Genomic DNA, 27,736 nt, shown 5'->3' with positions numbered 1-27,736 from the left:
CACATGTCTCTCACCTCCAGAAATGTGAGAGAAGTGTGAGCACAGTGTCTGCTGTTTGAAGTCCCCCAGTCTGTGATAACTTCTGACTACAGCACTGGGAAACTCACAAAGGTACCTGTGTAAGTTTCCAGGCACAGGGCGAGAACATGCTGGTGTTCTTTCCGTCCCCTTCTCCTACCACTAAGCTTGTACCACCTTCCCCAGGGACACAGTTCAAGGGGTACCTGAGGGCAGAGAAGACATGCTTAAAAGCAAAACCAAAACTTCTCAGTAGGCTGGGCTTCAGTCAGTTCCTCAGAGCCAGTTTTGGTTTGAATTACCCTCATGTTACAAGGAAGCCTGAGCTGGATGGAGATGATATCTTTTCTTCCCTTGCTTCAAGTACCTTAGTGACAGCTTTTCGTGACCCACCCTCGTATGTCCCTCTGCCAGCCAGAAAGAGTCCTGGCTCAGAGCTACTGCTTGTTGTAGTGTTCAAGACAGTAACCTATGTTTGTTTTGTTTTGTTTTGTTTTGTTTTGGCTGTTTGCTGGCTTCTGTGAGGGGCTCTGACGCAAGAGCAGCTGTTTGTTTTTGTATTTTCCTTTATGTATTTCCCTGAGGAGTGGTGCTAAGTTCTGCTGTGAGTATCTAGTAGGTTGAGATTTTCTCCTACCTTGAGTTGGTGTTGCAGACGATGATGAGGCCGCCACGGTTGGGTAAGTGTGGGCAAACTTTCACTCCACATCACTGGGGGCAGGAGGAAATCTGCTTGGCAGTTACGCTCAGGCACACCAACAAGCTCATTTCTGGCCGTCTCCAAAATAGCGGGATTTCTCCTACTTGCTCGTTACTTATTACTCGTGTTGGGAAGTTTAAGGAGATGAGTTTTCTTTTTTCTGCACATAATAAATGTGCAGTGAAAAAAATGAACTATCTTGAGATTGTCTCTCAGCTTAGAATTGAGGAGGGTTATTGGAACTTAAAAATTTGTGTCTTTATTTTATTTTTTTTTACATTGGACATCTGTTTGTGGTTATCCCTATGGCAGGCAATCACCATTCTAGGCTAGTCAGTGTTTACAAGCTATGCTCTAAGAATAAGCTATTTAAAACACAGAACCACAACAACCAAAAATGCAACTACAATTAAATTAACTTACAATACAGGCAACCATGGTTTTTTTTTAAAACATGATTCATTTAGAGCAAGGTTAGCTAAATGAGAGAAACCTGCAGCCACTGTTCTTTACTGCTCACTGCCTGGGTGCGTAGAGTAGAAAAGAGATGACTGTGGATTCTTGTGGGAGAGGGTTGAAGTGAGCAGCTTGAGTAAAATTGCCTACAAATAAGGCCTTCTAACACTGAACTCCTGTGGTTCTGTGGAACGGAATCACAGATATCCATTGACAAAATGCACAGCAAGGATAGTCAGTGTCAACAGTAATCAGACATAGTCTCAGGAGTCAAATGCCAATTGACTGGATGTTCTCCAAGCTCCCTTCCAAGCCTAAGAGTCAATGAATGGATGAACCATATTACTCTTGTCTCTCAGAAGTGGTCTGTGAGTGTTCATCGCCTGAACTCTCACTACCAGCAGCTCTTCGTTATCTGCAGCTTCCAGGTGTCTTCTCCCATATTTCTCTTGTGTGTGAACCTTTCCATTCAGCTGGAGCTCTTCCTGGGCAAGGACCGCGCCTTTTAGGTTCTCTCAGTCCCAAGTCCCAGGCACAGTGCATTGGCGCTCACTAGATGCTTGTTGAGTTGTAAATGACCTGATTTGATGAATCCACAGCTTGAATCCCCAGATGTGGGAAGTTTGTGGAATATTCGGGGGGCAGTTTGGGGTTGATTTGAGGAGACAGTGCAAATGAACTCAGAGATAGTATTTCAGGTCACGCTTCTGAGTTCACTTGGTTTAAGATGCATGGGACAGAGTCCATAGATTGTTGTGTGACATTTTTATTCCACATAGCAGTGTCCAAATACAGCACGTGCCTTTACTGGGGCATACTTGAGTTACCCTGTAATGAGGCACCTGCAGCCTGACCTCCTCGTGCCACAACCTGCTCTTCTGCAGCAGGGCTCCCATAGATTTTGTTCCCCAGTCTTTCATCAAGTGACAGAATTCCAGGATGGATAAGGGAATCTGAAAGTTTATCCAGCCCCAGTCAGCTCAATGCCTTCCAGCCCTCTCTAACACCTCTAGGGGCTGGTTTCAAGTTCTTATTTGCCAGACCTCTATTACCAAACCCCTCTGCTTCTTGAAGTTTTCCTCCCTTGGCTCTGAGATACTACAGTGGGGGAGCTTCTCATACTCTTAGGACCATTTCTTCTTTGCCTTCTTCTCTGTTCTCTTACATCTGATCTCCTAATTTGGGGGCATTCATCAGAGTTCAGATCTTTTTTCTCTAACCTGTGTTTTTGTAGTCTCCCCCCAAGAGACTTAATTCATTCCCCAATGTCAATTAACATTTGCATATTAGAATAACTTTATCATCTTTATCTCTATCGCTGAATTGTGTCCCAAACATAAGACTTTCATTTTTCTTGAATTGTTTTAATTACTTCATGACTCAAACCCAATTCATTTCATAGAACCCAGCTCTAAAACTCAGCTCCTGATCTAGTATTTCCTTTGTCATTTATGCAATGGCATCAGTATTGTCTTGATTGTCAGGTCTCAAAACCACAGTTCACTTGTTGCTTCTCCTTCTTTCCTGGATGGATAGCTGCTTGTTAATTGCTTTGTCAATTGTTTTGTGCATTGTCTTGTAATAAGTTTCTCCTTCCTCAACCTTTCTTCCCTTTTCTGACCCTGAATCAGGGACTTCACCAAATATCTGGATTAACACCATGACACTCTAATTGAGTGACTGGCATTCCATCTCACTCCCTCAATTCTATACAGATAAAAACAAAACTAAACAAATCCCCACCAGCTTTAATCTATTTCAGACACTCCTTTGGTATTGTCATTCACTTGTTGAGTAACTGTCACTATCTCCCCTGGCAGATCTACCTGGCATTAAGCCCTTGACATTTTTGTCTCGACCTGTATTTTCAGCATAGATATGCTACTCCCAGTCCCCCTCAACAAGCCCTGTGTGTGTGTGAACCTCCGAGATTACTTCTAACATTTCTGCAGGAGCCTCAAGAATAGCTCCGACTCTCCAAATCCCACTCATCTTGGAAGTGTCCTTCCACCAATCAACTTGCATGGTTTGGGCATTTTTATGCAAAACCTTTCACATCACTTCTTACTATTTTTCATGTGTACAGAATTTCAGCTTTCTGACTACGTTATCATGTCTTCAAGGGCAGGAACCCTTTCTTACATGAATCCTTTTCTTGATTCCCCACTTTGATTTGAATTGATTCCCTAATTCAAAGACTTGCAAAAAGTGGGAGAATAGTATTTATTGGCTAAAAAGTTGAGATGCAATTTGAATTTAAGTTAAATTTGAACTGAGACTAAATAGACTAATGTTTCCTAATGCCCAGCTCAGAGACCATGCCATCAAGAGAAGCAGCTTCCCCAGTGACCTGGGAGAGAGCAAAGGCAGGGCAACAATCTGAGCAAGACTCCTCACCAACCTAAAAAGAGTAGCCTTTGCTTCTTCTCTTTCTCAAGCCTGAGAACTTGTGACTGAGAGGCCCTTCATGACTCTTTGTAGAGCCACCAGAAAATGTTCTCGAATCTTATATCCTATGCTGTTCTACTCTGTTTCATACCATGAGGATGCCTCAACTGCTGGGGTGTGTTCATAGGCAGAATTGTTAAGAATTACCCAAAAATTCATTAAGAATTATCCAGAAATTAAGAAATTCAGCTAAACTGATCATGTGATTGAAAACTGGCTTCTTCTGCTCATGTTCCAATGTATCCCTTAGAGGGTAGCTTGCCTGAGAACACATGGCTTCAGTGAGCATCCTCTGCCTGATGGAAGCTCCAGCACAAGCAAACTCCTGCATAAGGAATATACAATTAAGATAAAAATGAAAAGCCACGCAGGCCTGGACAGTAAGATCCTTACATCCAAACAAAGGTGAATTTTAAAAGGGGAGACTGAAGAGGAGCCATGGTTGTTTGAACCCATTTCATTTCATCTCATGGAGAATAGTCATCTCTATAGTCTCTTGGCCAAAGGAGAGTCTTACATACATCCTTGAGTTAATTAATTTTGGCAACGTACTCAAGTTCTCCAAATAAACTCTTTCAGGTTTTGCCAGCCAGAATATGAAAGAGTTCATACTTTCCTAATATTGAAGGTTTCCAGAACCTGCTCTTTCAGAAAATGTCATTTTCCTAAGGCACCCAGAGGGCAAAGATTTCATTGAGATGGACTGGCCTTTTGAGAGAGGTTGATGAGGTTGAAGTACCTATGAGAGAGGTACCTTGATGTTGAGGTACCTTGATGAGAGAGGTTGAGAGGCTTGAGGTACCTATGAGAACATTCTTTGGGGAAACAATCTTGTAAATAATCTTACTAAAGAGATATCCTTTTAACCTCCCATCTGTTATGGAAACGCTTCCTTCTACCTACACCTTTGCTTAAGCAATTCCAGGGGTGATGATGTCCCCACCCCATTAGCAGCCCATTCCACTGTCAGTGACTTAAACTGATGAAAATTTCTTTCTTATTTGGGGCCAAAATTATTAACCAAATTAAGTTTTTTGTTTCTCCAATAGAGAAAGGAATCAGCTGGGGGGCCAGTAGTCTTAGAGTATGATGCTAAATTGCCACGTATGCACTCATTCATCTGTCCATTCAGGGAGCAGTCATAATTGGTTATAAAGAGTTATAAACAGTCATGAAACACACACACACATACGCACAAACACACAAAGATGAGATCGGGCCTGTTCAGGGTGGTATGGCCGTAGACCAAACACACACAAACAAAAAGAAAATTGTTATAAGGACTTAACACAGTTCAAAGAACTCTTGTTCTAGCATGAAAGACAGATGTGTAACCAATTACTATACCAGTAAGGAGGTTAGTGCTAACACCAGTTAATAGGAGATAACAATTGAGGCAGGAGGAACAGCTTAGAGCAGTTAGAAAAGGCTTATCTCCTTGTGTCGAAGGCAGAATATAAGGCCACTTAAGGAAATATTTATGACCCAGGGCAGTTTCTTTGAGCTCAAGTAGAAACTGAGACAGAGGGAAGGTAAGATTAAACAAAATAAAAGGAAATCAGATATGAGATTAGAATCTCAGAGCACCTGTGAAGACCTAGTCATGGAAAACACACGCATTATTTCTGTGGCTAAGGCAGGAGAGACCAGATCACAGAAGGCTGTGTAGCCCATGTTAAGGAGAACTTGACCTTATAAATCATGGGAGCTATTGAAGTCTAAGCAGGGGCATCACGATCACATCTGATAATTCTGTGTTCAGGAGATTCTTCTGCCTACCAGGTAAAAGACTAATTCATTCAACCAGTGTAATTGGAGTGCCAGCTTCCTACCAAACACAGTTTTAGGGACTGAAGGATATTAGGAAGCCAAACAAAGATCTCTGTCCTTTCAGTGATTATATTCTTATGGAAGACGGCAGCTGATAATCCAATAAAAACAAATGAGTACATTATATGGTATGTTAGATGGTAATGAGTGTTTTGGAAAAGTGAGATAGTAAGGAGAGTTGGGAATGCTGGAGAGGTGGCGCTCTTGCGATTCTGCATGAGGCAGTCTCACCAGAAAGAGCAAGGAAAGTCTCTGGATATAGGCAAGTGCACACTGGAAGCAAGGTCAGCCCTTGGGGCAATGGATCTGGGGAAGAAGCCCCACAGGCCTGGGAGCAGGCTTAGGGCCATTGAGAGAATTCCAGAATCCCAAGAACCCAAATTGTAATGGGTGGTAGGTCAAGAGCTCCAGAGGACACTCTTAACTCTCTGCAAACACATCACACTGCAGGGAGAGGCATGGCCACTCTTGGGTCCTCTAAAGCATGGGACTCAAGGCAGATGTCCCCCTTGCTTGGGCTACTAGACAGACATAGGATTTTATTCTCAGTGAAATGTTGAGCCATCGAAGGATTTTGAGCAGGATGCTCTGCTACAGTATAAGGAGGAATGACAAGATGCCGAATTAGGGCGATAGCAGTGGGTGGTAGAAAGAAGTATCATCATCCAGAAGTATCCCGACACAGAATTAACAGGACTGGGAGATGGACTAAATTAGCAAGATAAGAGATATAGAGGTTTAAGATGACACCCCCAAGGTTCTGGCTTGAGGTAGGTGTTATTATTATTGGCATTATAGGAAAATGAGGCACAAGGAGTTTTAATAAAGTGCCCAGGGTCTTAGAGGCACTTTATTTCTAGGCCCAGGATTTGAGATCAGATGTGTCTGACTTTAGAGTGTGAGATCTTATCCATTGCATGGAAGATACTATCCCTAGAAGGAAGAAGGCGGCTGGTTGGAAAGTACCTTCGTAGCAGCGTCTATCTCTCTGTCGGCCAAAGGAGGCAGTGTACAAGGAAAGTCCCCCCGGGTGGGCAAGGAAGAAAGGGAAGTTACAGCTATAGGTGGGTGAGCCAGGCATCCTTTCTGTTGCCAGAGCATGTTACACGCTATCGTTTTGAGCTCCAGAAATAAGGATGCTCGGCAACTGCCACATTAAGATGATACCTTGTCTGGGTACATTTGCATTTTCAATAAGGAAGAGGGTCTTCAAGACCAGCTAAGGTCCAGCATTTCCCTATGGAAAGCACTAGATGGGGCTCCCAGTTGTTGCCTGCTAATATGTCCCTCCCTAAAAAAGAGAACAAGACTACTGCCCACTATGGACCTCACAGTCCCTTCTAGCTACTGCCTCATTGCTTGCTCCCTTTATAGCACTCTTCTCTGAAGTGTTGCCTATATTCCATTGGCTCTGCACCCTTACTCTTATTTTCTCTTCACTTTACACAGGATTTCATTTGCACCAAATCCCCCGATGTCCTGCTTGGCGAGCTCACTCATGACCTCCACACTGCTAATGCCAACCCTCAGCAGCATTTGGCTCAGCTGAGCACTCCCTCCTTGTAGCACTGTGTTTTAAACTCTAGCTTTCATTGTAATTGAAGTATGGCAAGGCCAACAGATCAGGAGATAACTGCTATTGAAAAAAAATACCTTGTCGTGTTCTCGGATCCTGAGAGGAGACATGTCACACTGCAGGGGCCACACAGGGAAGCACCAGGGTCAGACAGGAGGCAGAGCAGAAGGGGAAATGTGGCCAGAAGTCTTTATTGTGGTTTCCACAAGAAGGAATGGGCAACGCAGGGTAAGCAGGCTTCCATTGTCTAGTTTGAAATAGTTCATCAGTATTTGGAACATAGGGGCTGTCCCTTGTTGTGGGGTACCTGGCCCTAGGGTGGTTAGGGCAGTAATAGAGGTGGTTGGAATGAGGGGTTCTGGGTTGCTTCATTTGCATTTGAAAGGCCTGCCCTGGGTGAGTTGTTTACTATCTCTAGGAACTGGCTAATCCTGGGAGGGGCAGTCCCTGCAGGATCAGCAAGCATCAGACATCAAAGCATCAGAAAACAGAAAATAAAAGACATGATTAATTTGCCTTTTTGCCCTTCCCCTCAATCTTCTTTGCTAGTGCCCTCCCTCCCAGAGACCCCTAAATGTTGAACTGCCCCACATCTCTATCCTTGGACACTTTTTCTCCCATGTGTCTCTCGTGGTAATGTCATGCAGCCCCCTGGCATTAAGTAACATGTAGCCATTGAGGACTCCCAAATTTATCTGTACTCCAAACTCTGGACTATCTGTTATCCAACTGCTTACTAAACATCTTCGCATGGATGTCTAGTTGGCATCTCAAACCACGTACATGCCAAACATAGACTGATTTCTGCTCCTTAATCTGTTTTTCTCTGTCTTCTCCAGTTTAAAATTAGCACTTCCATTGCCCTAATGCCTCAAGCTTCAAATCTGGAAATTTTCCTGGATTTCTCTATTTTTGTCAAACTGCATATCCAACCTGACAGCAAACCCCATAAGTTCTTATTTGAAAAGATAGGAGACCTAAATAAATGGAAAGACATGCTATGTTCCTATTTGGAAGGCTCAGTATCATTAAGATAGCTAATTTCCCCAATGGGCCTACAGATTCAGTGCAACTCCTATCGAGAGTCCAGCTGCCTTTTTTGGTGTGTGTTAGTGGACAAGCTGATCCTAAAATTCATATGGAAATGTAAGGGAGCCAGAATAGCCACAGACCCTGCAGCTCAGTCTTTCTGTAAAGGAAGCCTATCAGCTAATCTACATGGCTACAGTCTGAGGGACAGGCTTCAAACGAACACACTTCTAGGGGCTGGTATAATTCTTTCCAGGGACCGTGGAAGGCTGGTGCTCTTTGCACACTTATTCTCTGACTCACTCCAGAGAACCAGTATTTCCTGGCAGGGAGCCTTGCAGGTGTCTGGTGTACCGGTTTTTGCAGCATCTGCCCAGGGGACTCCCCACCCCTACGTCATCGGCCTCTTTTGGCCAGGGGCTTGAATTACTCCTTTCCACGGGACTGTGAGAATCAGAGATGTCTCCTGGCAGGCTTCTGCCCCCAGAGCACTGAATAGACAGCACACTGATGTACACACCCCAGTCTCTCTGTGAGGGAAGCCTCTTTGCTTCTCCTAGAGCTTCAGCCTGAGCGGTAGTCTTAAGGTCTTGCACACATTAAGTGGCCTACAAAGCTGCTCTCAAGGAACATAGGCTGTGGACACCATCTTGGTGCTCGCCCTCTGCCTTGCTTCCACTCACCGGTATGATCCAGCAGAAAGCTTATATAGTCATCTGGAACCCAGATTTTTGTGACTGCCACCCAGAGAACACCTCCAGATTGCCTGGCCTTGGTGGCCAATAGGACTTACACTTCCAGCCCACAGGACTGTATTATTTGTATACTTTCACAAGCTGCTGCCTAAGGATCTGACTTTCAACCAACCTGAATCTAGGTGCAAAGCTCCTCCCCTTCGGGCTACTGACAGGTCTTGGTACATCCTCTACTACTGGGAGCTATTTAAGATAGAACTGACTGCTTGGACAAGCACAAAGCTTTGCAAGACAACTAAGAGCTGAGGCAGGGTTGAATATCAAGTTTCATTTCCTACATAAGACTAATTCTTCAAGACTTGTAGACGTAGTTGTTTCATCTGCTGCATAGAAACACAGAGAGTCAGGCAAAATGAAGAAACTGAGGAATATATTCCAAAGTCTTCAATAAATAGCATTGGAAATATTGGACAGCCACACACAAAAGAATGAAACTGGACCACTTTCTTACACCATACACAGAAATTAACTCAAAATGGATTAAAGACTTGAGTATAAGATGTGAAACCAAAAAAGTCCTAGAAGAAAACCTAGGTGATGAACTCCTTGACATTGGACTTGGTGATGATTTTTGAATCTGACACCAAAAGCAAAAACACAAAAGCAAAAATTAAAAGTTGGGACTGTGTCAAGCTAAAAAGCTTCTGCACAGCAAAAGAAATCATCAATAAAATTAAGTCAACCTACTGAATGGGAGAAAAGATTTGCAAATCATATATCTGATAAAGGGTTAATATCCAAAATATCTAAAGAACTCATACAACTCAATAGTAACATACACACACACACACACACACACACAGTCAATATAAAAATGGGTAGAGGATCTGAATAGACATTTTTCAAAACAAGACATACAAATAACCAAAAGATACATGAAAAGATGCTCAACATCAATAATCATCAGGGAAATGCAAGTTAAAACCACCATGAGATATCACCTCACACTTGTTAAGAATGGCTAGTATCAAAAAGACAAGAAACAACAAGTGTTGGCGAGGATGTGGAGAAAGGAGACCCTTGTGCACACTGGTGGGATTCTAAGTTGATATAGCTACTATGGAAAACAGTGTGGAGGTTCCTTAAAAAAATGATAAATAAAAAATAAAACTACCATGTGATCCAGCAATTCCACTTCTGGGAATACTTCTGGAACACACACACACACACACACACACACACACAGGTTGATTCATATAAGATATGAATCTTGATATAAGACATGAATCAACCTGTGTGTGTGTATGTGTAATGGAATATTACTCAGCCCAAAAAAAGAATGAAATTTTGCCATTTGCAACAACATGGATGGACCTCAAAGGAATTATTACATTAAGCGAAATAACTCAGAGAAAGATGAATACTGTGTGGTTTCACTTACATGTGGAATCTAAAACAAGCAAGCAAACAAACAAAGCTCACAGGTACAGAGAACAGATTGGTGGTTGCCAGAGGTAAGGGTTTAGTGAGTGGAAGAAATGGGTAAACTGGTTTTGTTTTATTTTTAGCTTTAAAAAAATTGGAAAAAAAAAAGGACTTCATAGGGAAAGGCTAATTGCATGTTTGGGCAGCAAAGTCATGAAATCAGCTTAAGGCATTTTGTTCAGAAAGCAAACAAACTTCCCAAGATTAATAGGATTGTGTGAAAAGGAAACAGAGGCTACCTTGAAGGGACTTCCAGTGGCTAAAATTATGATTTAGGCTATAAAAGAACAATTATTGGGGTTCCTGGGTGGCTCAGTTGGTTAAGCGACTGCCTTTGGCTCAGGTCATGATCTCAGGGTCCTGGGATCGAGTCCCACATAGGGCTCATTGCTCAGCGGGGAGCCTGCTTCTCCCTCTCCTTCTGCCCGCCGCTCCCCCGGCTTGTGCTCTCTCTCTGTGTCAAATAAATAAATAAAATCTTTTTTAAAAAAGAACAATCATTATTTAAAAAAAAAAACCCTCAAAATGGATCAAAGACCTAGATATAAGAACTAAAGCTATAAAATACTCAGAAGAAAACATAGATGTAAATTTTTGCAACCTTGGATTTGGCAATGGTTTCTTAGATATGACACCTAAAGCATAAGCAATAAAAGAGAAAATAAATAAATTGGACTTCATCCCCAGAATTAAATGAATTTGTGCTTTAAAATTAAATTAAAATATTTGTGCTTCAAAGAACACTATCAAGAAACTGAGAAGACAATTTGCAGAATGAGAGAAAGCATTTGCACATTATATATTTGATAAACACTTTGGCAGTTTCTCAAAAAGTTAAGCATAGAGTTACCATTTAACCAAGCAATTCCACTCCTACATATCTAAGATAATTGAAAACATGCCTACACAAAAACTTGTACATGAATGTCCATAGCAGCATTATTCTAAAAGCCAACAAGTAGAAACAATCCAAATGTCCATCAACTGATGAATAGGATAAACAAGATGAGGTATATTCATACAATGAAATATTATTCAATCATGAAAAGGAATCAAGTACTGATATGTACTACAACATAAATGAATCTTGGAAATACTAAGCTCAGTGAAAGAAGCTAGATTCAAAAGGTTACATAGTGTATGATTCCATTTTTATGAAATATCCAGAATAAGCAAAACAGTAGAGACAGAAAGTATATTGGTGGTTGCCAGAGATTGGAAGGAGAGGGAAGGGGAATTGGGAAGTTTCTGTCAATGGGTAGTAAGTTCCTTTTTGGGGTAATGAAAATGATCCAAAATTAGATAATGGTGTGGGTTTCACAATTCTGTGAATATACTGAAAACCACTGAATTGTACCACTGAATTGTCTGTGTTTTAAGTATATATGTATATACACACATATGCACACCCATGCACGCACACACACACATTCTTTATTGTATGTCAAGTATACTTCAATAAGGCTGCTGGAAAAATAAATGTAAAGATCAAATATATATTTGTGTATAATATATACCTTCCTGCAGACCACTTCTCACCTCTACCAGCACCACCACTCGATCCAAACCATCATCTCTGTGAAAACATTCCTCACTGATCATCCTTCTGATCTTGTCCAACCAACTGTCCTTCCGGAGAGTCTATTGTCTACACCAAAGCTGAGTCCTCTTTTAGAAATGTAATGAGATCATGTGGTTCACCTAATCCAGATCCTCTGCGGGCTTTCCATCCCACTGTGACCAGCGTATGACTTAGATGTATGGCTCCAACCAATTTCCCTTGGAGAAATGGTTCCACTGCTGATAAAATTTTGAAAGCCCCTTTGAGGACACAATTGCTCACAGTGATATATTCTGTCCCTTTTGCCTCGACCACGAGAAGTCTTTGGATGGGAGAAAGCCTGGGAACAAAGGTAGAAGCATAGGAGGTGTGGCAGAACCAGGTCGGGCACCCACTCAGTGGAGCCAGTTCTGTTCTCTCCCTGTCTAAACTTCTTAGTAACAGGTAGTTCAAATAATGGGCAAACTCCACCACAACACTCAAAAGAACTTGACACTTTCCTATCCAGGCAAATATCAAGTGTTTGTTGAGAATCTAGCTCTGTTCAACTGAGTGCTGTCCTTGAGTATCTGACTCCCAGAGTTCAAGTCCACCTGAAGAAGTTGGTGTGCATTATTCATTTGACAATCATTTGATTTTCAAGGATCCACTACTGAAAAAACTATGGGAGGCTTTGTGGAAGAGACAAAGGGGCTCAGATAATCACAAAGGGGTTCAGTGTGGGTGATTCATGAGAACTGGTTCATAGTCTCAAGAGGAAGAAGAGCTTCTAATTTGGATTGATAAAGAACACCTTGCTTCCTCTTACCTTGTCTCCCTTCTCCTCCAGGCAATCAACTTTTAACTTCTCTTCCAGGGGCTTGTTTCCACATCATTTCCCTGTTTTCAGGAACAAGCAAATCACCAAATCACAAGACCCAGCAAAACTGCAGGAGGCTCTGAGACTTTCAATTGTTTATTTCAGATCGGGTACAGACCATGTTCCTCCTTCTGCTACTTTTGAGCCTGGGAATGCAGCTTCATCAGACAGCAGGTAAGAAAGGGCAAAAGGAGGGGGTTGAGAAAGATGAGTGAGCAGTTGCCCCTAGCTGAAGCCAATGATGAGAATGGGGGTCCTCAGGCTGAGGGCTTTCTTTGAGAGGAAGTGTGATTACTCTCTGTTACATGCACAGTAAAGAGAATGGTGCCCAGGGTGGCCTGTGCTTGCCCATGTCCCTGTCTTACAGAAATAATAACCATTTGACAGAGGAGGAAACTGGAATTCAGAAAAGTTCTTTAATTTACCTGAGATTACACAGTCAATAGGCGGCACAGGCAAGCTTCCTACACGACTAATGTCCTTTCTACCTTACTGTGCTATGGTGATGGATAATCGAGCATGGCAGACAACCCCTAATCTTCCCACTTTGGAATGGGGTTTTGGAATTAAGTTTGATTATAGACATATATTGAATGTTGATACTGGATGTTCACAAAACCAAAAAGTATGTACGATGGATTATGCTTAAGAATTAACCAAAAGGAGGGGCGCCTGGGTGGCACAGCGGTTAAGCGTCTGCCTTCGGCTCAGGGCGTGATCCCAGCATTCTGGGTTCGAGCCCCACATCAGGCTCCTCTGCTATGAGCCTGCTTCTTCCTCTCCCACTCCCCCTGCTTGTGTTCCCTCTCTTGCTGGCTGTCTCTATCTCTGTCGAATAAATAAATAAAATCTTTAAAAAAAAAAAAAAGAATTAACCAAAAGGAAAGTAAAAACATTGTATCTTGCTTTTTCCTCAAATTTAGAATTCTTCTCCGCTTTTCACTATACATTATGCAGATAGTATCAGTTCAAACAAATATTAATTACCTGCCTAAATTGGACTGCCTTCTCCTCAGGGGTATTTTTTTGGTAAATCTTATAATTTCATGTCTCCCTAATTAAGGAGTTTTAACTTTAAAGGTTTCTCATAGAGGCTACCTGAGGGGAAAAATGTAACAAAAGGATCTGAGGACTGATAAGAATGCTTACTTCTGGGGAGGGGAAGCTATCTGGGGTGAGGATTAAAAAAGGACAGTCTTAACTATTATGTTTCCCAGGTGTTGTTTTTTTTTAACAAGAAGTATGCATTTACTTGTATATTAAAGTAAGTATTATAGTCTTACTTGTCTATTAAAAGAAATATACAAGAAGTTTTACTTGTATGATAAAAATATAAATTTTAAAATATAAGTATTCTTTTTAAAAGAATGCTTTAAAACACCTCTGAAGGCACCAGGTGATACCATCCGGTGCCTGAGGACAGCCACCACTATCAGGGCAGCCGCACCGATGGCCTCATTCCCCTCACTGTGCTTGTTCACCCCTAAACTTGCACTCTCTTTGAGAACGAAAAAAAGATAACAGGAATTGAATCAATATAATTCTTTATTACCCTCTCTATGTAATTTTTTATTTTTTAAATTTTAAAAAGAATGCTTATAGCAGCATTGTTAGTTCTTCCAAAAAAAAAAAAAAAACACAAAACCGCACAAAACAAAACAACCAAATGCCCATCAACAGCATAATGCATAAATTGTGGTATATTAGCAGAATGGAAAAATATGCAGCATGCAAATAAATTAATTACAAAAATATGCAACTACATTTAAGAGTCTTAGTAGCATTACATTGAGTTAAAAAAAAAACACAAAAACTCAAGCACAGAAGACAATATATAGTACCATGTCCTTTTTATAAACAATATATACCTATACCTATACATATTGCTTATACCTGTATATATTACTTTAAAATTTTAAAAAATTTACCTATGTATACGTATATATGTATAATATATGCACATAATGCGTGTGATAGTCATATCATAATAATATGTTATATAAGTGATATATGTATGTATATGTGGGTATGTGTGTGTATATGTGTGTGTGTGTGCATGTGTGTGTGTGTGTATATATATATATATATATATATATGATAAAGCTAAAGAATAAGCTGGAGATTAATAAACAAAAAATTCAGGATTCTGATTACCTTTGGCGAAGGAAGTAGATGTGCATTATTAGTAATGTTCTGGTTCTTGGGTTAGGTGGTAAGATTCACAGGTGTTCATTTTATTTGATTCGATGTCTTTTAGAATTTTTTCTGTGTTTAAACTTTTATGTTGTAAAAGATACCACCAATACAGAAAACCACATGAAACAAGTGTAAAGCATCATGTTATCATAAGGCGAGCACTCGTAACCGTCACCCAGGTCAAGTAGTAGAACTGTACCAGCCTTGCCCGGAACCCTTCCCCTGCCCCAGTCCTACATAACCTCCTCCCCATAGCACTGTACTATCTACCCTTTTCTCCATTAAAAAATTTTCTAAATATCACTAAAAGAAATCTGTGTAAGCACTCATCAAGATATGTTCTTTATAGTTTCCAAATCGGCAAATATAGATTTTGCTCATTTTAAAATAGCTCTCTCTATTTTTTTGGACATGCTGTAATTGATTTAACCAGTCCTTTATCGAGAGAAATTACAGTTATGTAAAACGATTGTTTCTTGCTGGATTAGTGTTTGAAAAAAAAAATGTGTTTCCTAAAGACTGTGTTGAAGACTGACTCTGAGTATGACCCACATAAACCATTCGCCATGAACTCTTTCCTTCCTCGTAATGTCTGTGGGTGCTCTAATCTGTTATCTACAAAACAGCTTCAAGTTTGAGGAGAAAAGTTGGCAGAAAATGTTTTCATTTCATTTTTAAAACATTTCTTCATTTTCAAATTGACATACAGTAACATTTAGTCTTTTTAATAGAAACATCTACAGTTCTTGGCAAATGTGTGGTCGTATAACCACCACCACAATCAAGATCCAGAACAATTCCACCACTTGCCAAACAAACAAACAAACAAACAAACAAACAAAAAACCCTCTCAACTCTTAATCCCAGGTACCCACTGATCTATTCTCTGTTCTATAGTTTTAAATTTTCCAGGTTATCATATAAACGGGATTATCCACTAGATACCTAGAGATGCGTTTTGTATGGCTTCCTTCCCTCAGCATAACACAGTTGAGTGTTATCCATGTTGTTATATGTTTCAGCAGTTCCTTCCTTTCTGCTGCTGAGTAGTATTCCACTATATGTATATGCCAGATTTTGCTTATTCATTCCCCAGCTAAGGGACTTTTGGGTTGTTTCCTGTTTTTGGCAATTACGAATCAAGTTGCTATAAGCGCTTATGTATAGATTTTTGTGAGAATGTAGGTTTTCATTTCACTTGGGTAATACCCAGAAGTAGGATTGCTGGGTCATGTGGTAAGTATATATTTAACTTTATAAGAAACCACCAAATCTTTCCAAAGTGCCTAGACTATTTTTGCATTCCCAGCAGCAAAGTTTGCGCACTCCAATTGTTCCACATTCTCGGCAGCACTTGGTATTGACATTGTCGTGTTTTTTAAAGTCATTTTAATAGGTGTGTAGAAGTATCTCTTTGTGGCTTAATTTGCATTTTCCTAATATCTAGTGATGATAAGCATATTTTCACATGGCAATTGGACATCCATATGTCTTCTTTGGTAAAGTTTGTATTCAAACCATTTGACCAGTTTTAATTGGTTTGTTCATTTTCTTACTAAGTTTTTAGAGTTCTTTGTCTATTCCAGATGCAAGTCCTTTATCGGATGTGTGATATGCAAATATTTTCTCTCAGTCTGTGGCTCATCTTTTCATTCTCTTAACAGTGTCTTTTGCACAGCAAAGATTTTAAATTTGGTGGAATCCAGCTTATCTTTTTCTTCTTATATGGACTGTGCTTTGGCGTCATGTCTAAGAACTCTGCCTAACCCAAGCTCTCAAAGATTTTCTCCTGTATTTTCTTCTAAACACTTTATAATTGCATTTTACATTTAGTTTTATAATCCATCTTGAGTTAATTGTCATAGAAGTTATAAAGTATAGGTTGAAAGTCATCTTTTTTTCTTTTTTGTGTGCGGATGTCCAGTTTCTTCAACCCCATTTGTTGAAAAGCCTATCCTTTCCTCATTGAATTGCCTTTGCACCTTTGTCAAACATCAATTGGTCATATTTGTGTGGGTCTATTTCTGAACTCCATTTTGCCATCTGTTCTGTGTATATTCTTTCCCTCATAGCACAGTCTTCTGATTTCTGTAATGTTGTAATTCTTTTTGTCTTGTATTTTTGTTTCAAAACCTAAGGACATCTTGTAACCCAGATACATTTAAGGGGAAATATTCATTTCTGTACTTTGTCATGTCTTGGAGGAAAAGTAACCCCAACTATTATTCCTTTTATTGGTTTTTTCCTTCTTTCTTCATCCTCCAGAAAGGGATAAAAACCAGGGGGTCACATGACCATGGTGATGCTTGAGGTCATTCTGGGGTGGGGACCACACCCTGGGTCACTCCACTTGACCTATCTTCAACCTCTGAAACTACTTCTTCAGACCCCCAAGGTATACAAAGCAGAAGAATCAGGTTGCGGAAAGGATTTCTAAGGGATGAGATGTCCCCATGCATTATTCCTACAAAGAGGAGCAGATGAGTCAGGTGCCCAGAGCAGGATTCTATCCTAAACTAGGAACTAGAGTTTTCTGAAGACTGTAGTTGTGTGAAGCAGCCCCCACCTTTCAAGTTCATTAAGTACGGAGTCTGAAAAAAACTTCAGCTTCTGTTATTAAATGGAAAAAAAAGTATAAAATTAGCTTAAAGAGGAAGCTATCTTGGGAGGTAATGCAAATGATTTGTTTTGTGTTTCTGGAGATGTGACAGGTGCTGGCTCCTATTGATGCCTGATTGCAAATAAAATACACAGTTTCCCTAAGAACTTTCAAAAAGGCTCCAGCATTACTGAACCCAGCTGCTTTGATCTGCTTAAAGAAACTGCATGTATGAATTTTTCATGTCTTGGCCGAATTTGTTGCCCTTTAATTTAGTCAGGGGGCCCAAATGAATGGGAAAACCTGTTTTGTTTTTGTCTGCTTAATCTTATAGTTGTGGAAACCTTCCAGTTTTCCTTGGTCTCATAACTTCAGGAGTTCAATGCTAGATTGAAGCTTAATATAATAACCCCCGATTTTAAGCTATATTACAAAGGTATAGTCATCAAAACAGTATGGTATTGGCATAAAAACAGACACATAGCTCAATCAAACAGCACAAAGAACCCAGATATAAATACACACACATACACACACACACACACACACACACACACACACACACACACACACACCAAATGTATTTTCCTTAGCATAAAGTTGAAAAGTGTATCTATCTCCTTCATGGATATAACATATACATGCCAGTGGATATATGGTTGTTATCTGTAGACTTGTCAGTACAGGCTTTCAAGATAGAGATATGAACTGGAATTCCAACCCCATGAGCTACCACTCTTTGACCTTGGGCAAGTTGTATCACTTCTGTAAGCCTAAGTTTTGCCATCTGTAAGAGAGGCACGATAACTCCTACCTTGCGGAGTTTGGGGAATATCAAATGAGATGATGATGTGAAGATTACCCCAGTGTCTGGCTCACTGTGTTTAATACATGTTGATGATTACTCTGCTTCCTAGTAACAGCCCAAGTGCAGGCTCGTGTTATAAGTCCGTTTCTCACACAATAATGTGCACAGGAGCACCTCAACTTGGTTAAAATGTGGAGTCTGCTTCTCCAGGTCTGAGGCAGGGCCTGAGATTCAAAATCCCTCACTTGCTCCCAGGTGAAGCTGAGGACACTTTGCAGGGCGGGGTAATAAAAGATGTTTGCCTGTGCAGGTGTTTTTATTTGTTTTGTTTTTTAAGCTTATTTATTTATTTATTTATTTGACAGAGAGAGACACAGCCAGCAAGACAGGGAACACAAGCAGGGGGAGTGGGAGAAGAAGAAGCAGGCTCCCAGCAGAGCAGGGAGCCCGATGAGGGGCTCGATTTCAGGACCCTGAGATCACACCCTGGGCCAAAGGCAGACGCTTAACGACTGAGCCACCCAGGCGCTCCACCTGTGCAGGTGTTTTTTTTATCTAACCAATGGTTCTCAATACTCTCTGCACATTAGAAGCTTCCAAGGAAATTAAAAAAAGATTGACACTGTCCTCACAAAAGAATTAGAATTTATTTTTAAAGAATCCAAGGTGGGGCCTGGTATTTTTTAAAAAAGCCTCCCAAGTGATTCCAAGATGGCTAAAGTTGAGGCATTCTGCTTAGTGACTCTGATGTGCGTCCAGGCTTGAGAAAAATATCTTCATGCAGTTTTTTGCAAGAGTGTTTTTATTGCCTCTGTAATTTACAATAAGTAAGAGTAATTTAGGATCTTAAAAGTATATTGCATTTCTGAACTCCTCATTTTTATAGGGTAATCAAGCTCACAGCTTTGCATGTCTTAGAAGCTTTAATTGAGGCAAAATTACACTAAATAACAATTAATCCTCTAGTTATTCTGAGCTACTCAGATATTTGATTCAGGCTTGCTAATCGCTCTTTCCTCTTATGAACAATTCGCTGAAAAATACCACCTGCCTAAGAGGTAACACACTTTATGCTTGCAACCCCTGTACACACACTCTGCACAAAGCAGAGGAGAGAAGCAAACAGAGAAGCAAAGGCCCAGAGTTTAAAGAGGGGAGTTCTGCTGTCTGCTATGGGGAGTTCCAGAGGAAGTTACAGACATTCTCTCTCTCATGAGAAGAGAGCCTAAGTGCGGTAAATAAATTTGCTAAATAAATTCAATAGAGGCAACACCCAAAGTCCTCTGACACTTATATCTCAGACTCAGCAACTGAACTTCCGTGCAAGCCCATTTCTCTTCCCTGCTTCCTGTTATATCAGGTGTAATAAAAAATAAAAAGGAGAATAAAAGTGAACTCCTGACAGTGGCCCCTCTTCAGGCCAGAGTGGATTTGGTAGCAGGCAGCTCTGTCTTGGTTAAAAGGGGACGTAATAACTCAAAATTTGGAGATGATCCCCATCAGAAAGGGATCTACCCTTCAGAGGGTCCTATTAGGGAGACCCAGGATGAGAGTTACTACGAGTGGATTTCATGAAATGGAATCATGCAGGAAATTCGGAAGCACAATCTCTTTTCACATATGACATCCCACAGTCTTCTCAACCTGTCCAAGCAAATTCAGGTGTGATCAGCAGTGTTTTACCGAGAAACACTCATGTTCTAGACCTGCTTCCGCCCCAGCCTGCACAACAGCATGCTGGGCAGATGTGAACTTGCTCCTGTACCATTGATCTGTTAGAAAAGCACATTAATGTTACCGTGATGGTTAAAGCAGGGGTTGCAGGCAAAATGTAAACTTGCCCAGTTGTTCTTGATAAATCTCAAGTTTGAGCATAACTGTCAAGTGTGCTGTGTGATGATTAAGAATGCCAGCCAGTTTGTGCAACATGGGCAAGTTGCAGTTTGATGAGACGAAAACAGAAGTGAGTATGGTTAGGCTCATCCTTTCTTACTTCTCACTCTTGCTGCCATTTGCCAAACGCTTAACTGGAACATAGTATGTGCTAGGCACTGAAGATACCAATACAAACTCAGCCTGGTCACTGCCTTCAAAGTCTTGCTGGATTATAGGAGGAGAAACTCAGGTCAGAAGAGAATTGCAATGTGAATCATTTAAGCAATAGGAAATGCAAAATTTACTTATACTTTAAAATCTATTGCCCAGGGGGTGCCTGGGTGGCTCAGTCAGTCATGATCCCAGGGCTCAGGTTATGATCCCAGCTGGGATAGAGCCCTCTGTTGGGCTCCCTGCTCAGTGGGGAGTCCCCTTCTCCCTCTCCCTTTGCCCCTCCCCCCACTTGTGCTCTCTCTCAAATAAATAAATAAAATCTTAAAAAAAAAAATCTCTTGCCAGGGTGGTCACGGAATGGGCTGTCCTGGTTAATAAAATATCATGGTTAATAAAGAATGGCCCTGTGTTGCATATACGGATTACCACCGTCCCAAGAATCATAATAGAGTACAAACGAAAGGAGCCAAAGTTTGCTGACCACCTATCACCTGCCAAAACAAGACACTTCACACGTGCCATTTTGTCTAATTTTCACCACAATACTTAGAGGCAGATATTAACCTTGCACCTTTATAGATAAAGAAGCAGAGACTCACAGAGCTAAATGACACATTCCAGATCAAAGGGCTCATAATCTCAATCCAGATGATCCCTCACTAAACCCCATGCTCTTACCTACCACTCTTTCTGATGGTAAAAACTCCTTGAATAGCATATGCCTAGAAGCCATCCGCAAACATTTGTTAATAATTAAATGAATGAGTGAAGCAAGCTCTCCTGAATATAATCTGTTCTAATCTTTTGTCATGATTCAGAAATTACCTTAGGATCTTGCCACACCTCCATTCATTAATGATGGCGGCGGCAAAATCTTGTACAGTTTCCCACGGTGTATTCATGCATACACCACCTTCGTTAGTCTGACTTTGCTTCACCACTCCTCATGCCGTTGTTCTTATAGAGTTCTATAAAACCAACTCAGCTTTTATTCTTTAAGCAAAATGGTATACCCTTGTGGTAAATGGAAAACCAGTATCACTGTTACCGGTAAATAGAGGATATAAGCAAAAAATAAATGTGATGAAAGTAGTGTTATTAAATTCTACCCAGATATCTACAGTATCTGCCTGGGAGCTTTCCGTTTCATTAAAACGAGAAATAGCCATTGTTGGAGGTGTGAGAGTCTAGTTGCAAATTTTATGTTACTTGAAGAGTTGACACAGAATTGAAGAGGAAATAAATTCCTCTTGAATAATTCAGTTCCCTTTAGGCCTTAATTCTGCCCTAAATAAAATTGTTTTTCATACTTCACATGTGCCTCATATTTTGGGAAATACTGTTACAGTGGAAACTATAGAATTTTAAGCCAGACATCTAAATGGCTCTGAATGTTAACTTTACTAACTGTATGTCCTGGCGTGAACCTCTTTGAGCCAGTTTCCTCAACTGTAAAACAGTAATAATAATACATATTTCGTGGTTGTATTTTCAGGGTTAAGTGATGTGGTTATAAAGAGCCTAGCACAGTTCTTTCTTCCTTTCTCCTTATTGACAGAAAAGAAGCAGCTTGTCCAGTGGGCTTGTGTGATGCGGTAGTTAAGGGCGCTTGGAGCTTAGCAGTACCTGGGTCTGATCCTGGCTACTCTTTTGTGCCTCGGTTTCATTTTCTAAAAAGAGGCTGGCTCTACCTTGCTAGCTTTCTGGAAGACCAAATGAGATTGTGTGTTGGTGGAGGACTAACACATAGTAACAACTCAACAAATGATAGTTCTTATTATTCCCAGTCGTGAGAGGAGGTTGTATTTGGCAGGGATGATATAATTTGATCCATATGGAGAAAATGAGCCTGAATAATAGGTGACAGAACAGCAATCAGCTGTGCAGGTGGGGCGTGTTGAGAGGAGAGAAGTACCTCAAAACAGCAGATCAAGAGTTCCACTCTTGCCCAGACAGGACAGGGCACAGGAGAGAAAGGAGCCTGAAGGACGGCCCAGTTCATGACAGGGGTCTCCTGGAACACGGGGGTGGGATGGGCCTCCTCAGCTCCCACTCTGCACAGAACTGAGATGTGAAGGCAGACAACGGGAGAATGTCTTGTTTTTTGTTCAGCTTTATTCACAGTGACGGTCCCTAAGGAACTGTACACAGTAGACTCTGGCAGCAATGTGACCCTGGAGTGTCACTTTGACACGGGAGGTCATGTGGAACTCAGAGACTTAAAGGCCAGTTTGCACAAGATGGAAAACAATACATTCTTGCACAGCGAAAGAGCCAGCTTGCTGGAGGAGCAGCTGCCCCTGGGGAAGGCCTTATTCCACATCCCTCGAGTCCAAGTGACGGATGCAGGCCAGTACTGCTGCCTGATCATCTACGGGGTCGCCTGGGACTACAAGTACCTGACTCTGAAAGTCAAAGGTGAGTCGTTTTAAGGACTGGAATCTGTGGGTTTGCAGAAGCAAAAACTGGGAGGCTGGTTCCAAGGAGACGGGGCTATCTTAGAGAAAACAGAAGCACCTGCCCAGAAATATTTCTTAACATCTGAGTATAAAGCAGCTGAGGTGAGGGTACATAGGGGCAGGAATTGCAGGAATAACATGGGTCTGGAGGGAAGGCAGGAAATGGGTCCCTAAAAGCCGGGAGGGTCCCAGAGATAAGGTTTGCCTCCCTCACGGATCCCCCAAGGAACAACACTGACTTCATCACCGAGCTCCTCTTTAAGAGAAGCTTATTCCTCTAGTCCAGTTTTTTAAACCATGGTTTGTTGACCATCCATGGATTAAACTATCAATTTAGTGAGTAGCAACCAGTTTGGGTGTCTCTCTCCAAGTAAAACGCATAGATCAGAAGGCATGACATAGTAGGGCTGAGCGTCATTTTGTGAAACTTGTTTCAGAGGGGGTGTGTGTGTGTGTTGGATTGTGATGTAAAGTATTTTTTCTTACTCTGGGACATAGTCCAAAAAGTTTGAAAGACACTGCTGTAGTCCAAGCTTCACATACTGCAAGTGAAGCCGCTGAAGTCCAGGGAAGTGAAGGGGGATCCCAGTCAAGTCCATAGCTGTCCCCATTCCTCTAGGTTAAGAGCTCTCCGCACAGCAACACAAGCCAAGAACCGAAGCCTGAAGAGAATCTTCCAGTTCATGTTTGTTTTGGAAGAGGCCATTTTGCAAAAGCCCTCTAACAAGTGTAAAAGAACAGACTCGACTCAGTTCACCAGCTTGTGTGTTTCAGCCCACACTGACTGTTCTGGGTTTTCTCTGCCTCCTCCCAGTCTCACCCAGTAAGCCTCAGAGGATCTGTTCTGTCTTCTGGAAAGTCCGTAGACTTTGGTCCCTAAAGACCATTGACCTTGGCAGCAATGCTCTGACTTCGTGATCTGGTACAAGGAAGGATAAACTAGGAGGATTAGACATGAGGGTAAATGTTTTCACCTGGGACCTTGGGCGGGTTATCTCACCTTTACAAGCTCACATTTTTCTTATTTGTAAAAGGATAACCACAGTAGCACCTAGCACGGAGTATTATTGTACAAATTAAAAGAGATAATGAACATAAAGAACTGAGCATAGTTCTTGGCATGTGGTGAGTGTCCAGAGAGCTGGTTCAAAGACTGCCGGTCCCCTCAATTCTCAATGAGTCAGGAGAAGAGTCATTAGCCTAGATGTAACTGCCTTCAATCTTATTTGCATTTCTTCCATCCACAACTGGGATGAACTCCAGAACTTTGAAGTTACTCTGATTTCAATTAATGGGAGGAAAGCTGGCTCTACATACTCACGATCCCCTAATGTATTCAGTATCCACACCCCTAACTCACTGCCTCCGAGTTTGTTAACCTTTGTTTGAATGCTGTAATGCATGTAGGGTCTCTGGGCAATTCGGGGCCAGTCCTTGCATTCTTTCTTCCCGGCTGAGGGCTGCCCCTCATTCCTGGGAAGCCAGGGGGCAGCTTCATCACCTAGAGCAGAGATGGCTCAGGTGCAGAAGAGGTGTATTCCTTAAATCGTAATTATTTATTCTTTAAATCCTTGCTGCTCTTCATACTACGGTCTGTGGGGATCACAAGACTTTCTGAGGGTTTGCAGAGGCACAGGCGGTTGTAGGAAATGAGTTTCTAACTCTTCATCTTCCCCACGTATTCTTTCCCCAAACTGAGTGTGCCTGAGAATCAGCCTTCCAGGCAAGGCTCTTGGGGTTCCCCTAAAACACTTCCTCTTTTATCATCGCCTTCTTCCACTTCATAAAAAGGGTACCTCTCACCAGTGTGGTGCATTGCCTCAGGGTGTAGAAAAACTCCATCGTGCTAGACAAAAGAGCGATTGGAAATATTGATACCTTATCAAAATGCAATGACTAACAAATCCTTCTGCAAAACAGGTGATGCCAAATTCTGTTTTCAACAAAGCTGGAGGAGGCCCTAATATAGTTAAGAGCTGATGGTAAAAAATGAAGTAGGGTTTTTTTTTGTTTTTTTGCCATATAAATCAGAAGGCTTTTAAGCATGAAATGACATCTCAATAACAAAACTGCTTCCACACCCACTGACTTGTTCATATGAGTCAGTTTCCTTAACCTTTCTTGCCATAGAAATGGAAAAATTGACATAGAGCTGAGGCTGGTCCTGTCTCATTCCAGCCAGAGCCATATGCATCTTGGATACAAGAACAAATCAAAAAAGAGACCCTCATCCATCCTCTTAAGGGATACATTTCCAGAAAATCTTATCTTTTAATCATTATCAATATTCATAATATTTTCCATTTTGATTTTAGATGCGCTGATAATAGAAATTAGATTTCAATGCAGAAGGAAACTGAACACTTGAAGCCTTGTGATCACAAGTAAAAAAATTAATCTCAATAGCTATATGTATTTTGTTGTTGCAAAGAAACATAAGGATCCCTAATACAAGAGCTTTCTAACATGTTGAGTTAAGATAGAATCCTATAGAAAAAGTGGAGTGGGAACTGAGCATCATGGAATGAAACAGTGTAAAAAAGAGACAGTGTAAAGCTCTGACCATTCCAGGAGAATTTTTTTAAAGATTTTATTTATTTATTTGAGAGAGAGAGAGAACACAGAGGGAGAGTGAGAGGGAGAAGCAGACGCCCTGCTGAGCAGAGAGCCTGATTCAGGGCTCGATCCCAGGGCCCTGAGATCATGACCTGAGCTGAAGGCAGATGCTTAACTGACTGAGCCACCCAGGTGCCCCTACAGGAGAATTTTTATGTGTATTTTTCCATAGATGGTGGTGTGTATAAAAGATACCTCCTTTGATATCTAGACAGCATTAGGTAAGTGTGTAAGAGAGAAATCATTGTTTTACTTAAAATATAAATGTTTATAAAATGCTAAACATTCTCTATTTTTCCAATATGGACATTTAGGACAAATTTTAAGAACCTACCTAATAAACTTATGAGAGGGTGCATACTGTGTCACAGGCTTTTAGGAGGAATGCAAACAAAAACAGGAAAAGTTGAAGACCATCACCTAAGAGTATTCTACCCTGATCAGGGGAGACCTGGCGCCTCCGTTAGGGTTTGCTTCAATGAAACAGGACTGGAGGGAGGATGTGCTTTTTCCTTAAAATGCCTGATCTATAGCATAAACTTGAAAACAGGTTTATAGCACCTTCTTTGATATCTGGGCAATAGTTGATATTAAATATAGTGAAAAGAGAACTAATTTTTCAAAAGCACAGGAAGAACAGTACTAGGTAGAAGGGCTAGAGGGTCTAGAAGACACCGGTTCCTGACAGGCCGCTTGCTACTACCTGATGACGAGTAACCTGTCTGAGGGAGGGTGGGGAGCATGGCTAAAGAGAAGAGCGCCATGGCCCCAAGAGGACAGAGAGCCCAGGGCTTGAGCCCACAGGCTGAGAACTGGCCTGAGCCAAGGATCCCAGACAGACACACAACAAATCCTGAGAACAGAAGGGCCAAACCCGCCCCAAGGTCCTGGCAGGACATGAGGGGGTGGGAGAGTGCCAACCTCCGGAATGGACTGAGACTCACAGAAACCCACGAAAAGGCTCAGGCTAGATGGGAGTTCAACTTGAGCAAGTGGAGGAAGGAGGTCACAAGGCTTCCATTTTCTCTCACAATGGCCTTTTCCCTGAGGAGGGGAAGACAAAGGACCTGGGGAGGAAACAGCCCAAGAGAAGCAGTGCAGCCTTGCAAGGTAACGACAGTTGGCCTCTGGACCTAGAGAAAGCATTGGCTTAAAGCACTTACTGATAGGCTGAACTCTCCCTTTCCTCCATTGGGGAAACAGAAGGGTAATAAGGAAAACTGGAGTTAAGACAGTAAGGTTCTGAATTTTGCAATGGGAAAAAGCTCCTGGGGCATACAAACTGTGTAACCTGAGGTTCCTCCCCAGGTCATCTAACAGATGAATTGGGAGCAAGCCTAAAAGATTTCCTTCAGCGATTCCTAGAAACATGCCTACATTCTGTAAGACCACGGCGTGTAAAACTACATGTTTTCACCTTCATTACCGTCATTACAATGATAAAGCAGATACTTCCTGCAGCTTATCTCTGTTTCAGAGATGCTGGAGTTGCCAGTCGTGTAGGGATTCTATAGTTAGAAAGGACCAGGGAGACAGGAACCATTCGAACCAGCAGAAATTTAAATCTGAAAATAGAAATTCTTTTAATAGAACAGACTGAGTAACTAATGGGGGGAACAGGGAGGCAAATCAGCAGTTAGCAATAACAAGAAGCTGCTGCCCACACTGGACTGGAGGGAGTGGAAGAAGGCAGGGTTAATGGAGCTCAGGGGCAGGAGTCACAGGACAGATACTAGAACCACAACGGGCCCCATCCAGTGGCAGCAGGAGCAAGGAAGAGCTGTGGGTGCTGCTGCAGATGCCCTTGCAGCGTAGAGCATAGGGGGAAACACCCTAACTTCTCCCTCCTGTTTGCCCTCCAGCCTTCCCACCGTGCCTCCTGTGGGCTGTCGGGAGCCTGGGAGACACAGCCTGCAGGAGTCAGCCTTCACACAGTACAGAGGAGAGAAGAACACTTAAGGGATGGATCTGAGGGCAGACAGGCCCAGGGTCCACACAGCATGCATCTTGTACGTAAACTGGTAAAATGTGAGATGAATAGTAGTGTAGTTGACTAGAACTGTAACAGACTGAACAACTAGTTGGTGTTGACTCAGGGCTAACAAAGGGTGATGAATGGTCTTGGGTCAACCAGGAGACAGTCTCCAGGTGCCAACAGGGCTCTTATAGCCAACCTAGCTGCACCTAGATCACTCGTTTAATAAAATTTATCGTATGACCTTAGGCTGCATTAAAACTCTGCGTGGGCCTAAAATGTGCTCAACACATAGGAAGTAATTAGTCACACTGTACTTCATGCTGCTTAGGTAAAATCTGGAATATAGGTCACGTTACATTGGCAAACAAGACTGG

The 27,736-nt window shown here is 41.7% G+C and overlaps 1 protein-coding gene across 4 annotated transcripts in view; it reads left to right on the top strand.

Annotated features, from left to right (window-relative positions):
• Positions 1–335: 335 nt before the first annotated feature.
• Positions 336–27,736, top strand: part of PDCD1LG2 (programmed cell death 1 ligand 2) — a 96,908-nt gene continuing 69,507 nt past the window's right edge. For all 4 annotated transcript variants that reach the window (XR_006775358.2, XR_015722955.1, XM_045772462.2 and 1 more), the window contains exons 1-3: positions 336–698; positions 12,763–12,831; positions 22,422–22,727. Coding sequence is in view for 2 of the 4 variants with exons in the window: in XM_045772462.2 (XP_045628418.1) it covers positions 677–698; positions 12,763–12,831; positions 22,422–22,727 (397 nt within the window). In the remaining 2 variants the exon portion in view is untranslated. The remainder of the gene's footprint in view (positions 699–12,762; positions 12,832–22,421; positions 22,728–27,736) is intronic.

Source organism: Ursus americanus, chromosome 34 (genome assembly GCF_024610735.1).
Source record: "Ursus americanus isolate L20-20 chromosome 34, mUrsAme1.1.p, whole genome shotgun sequence".
NCBI lineage: Eukaryota > Metazoa > Chordata > Mammalia > Carnivora > Ursidae > Ursus > Ursus americanus.
This window is presented reverse-complemented; position numbering and strand designations above follow the sequence as displayed.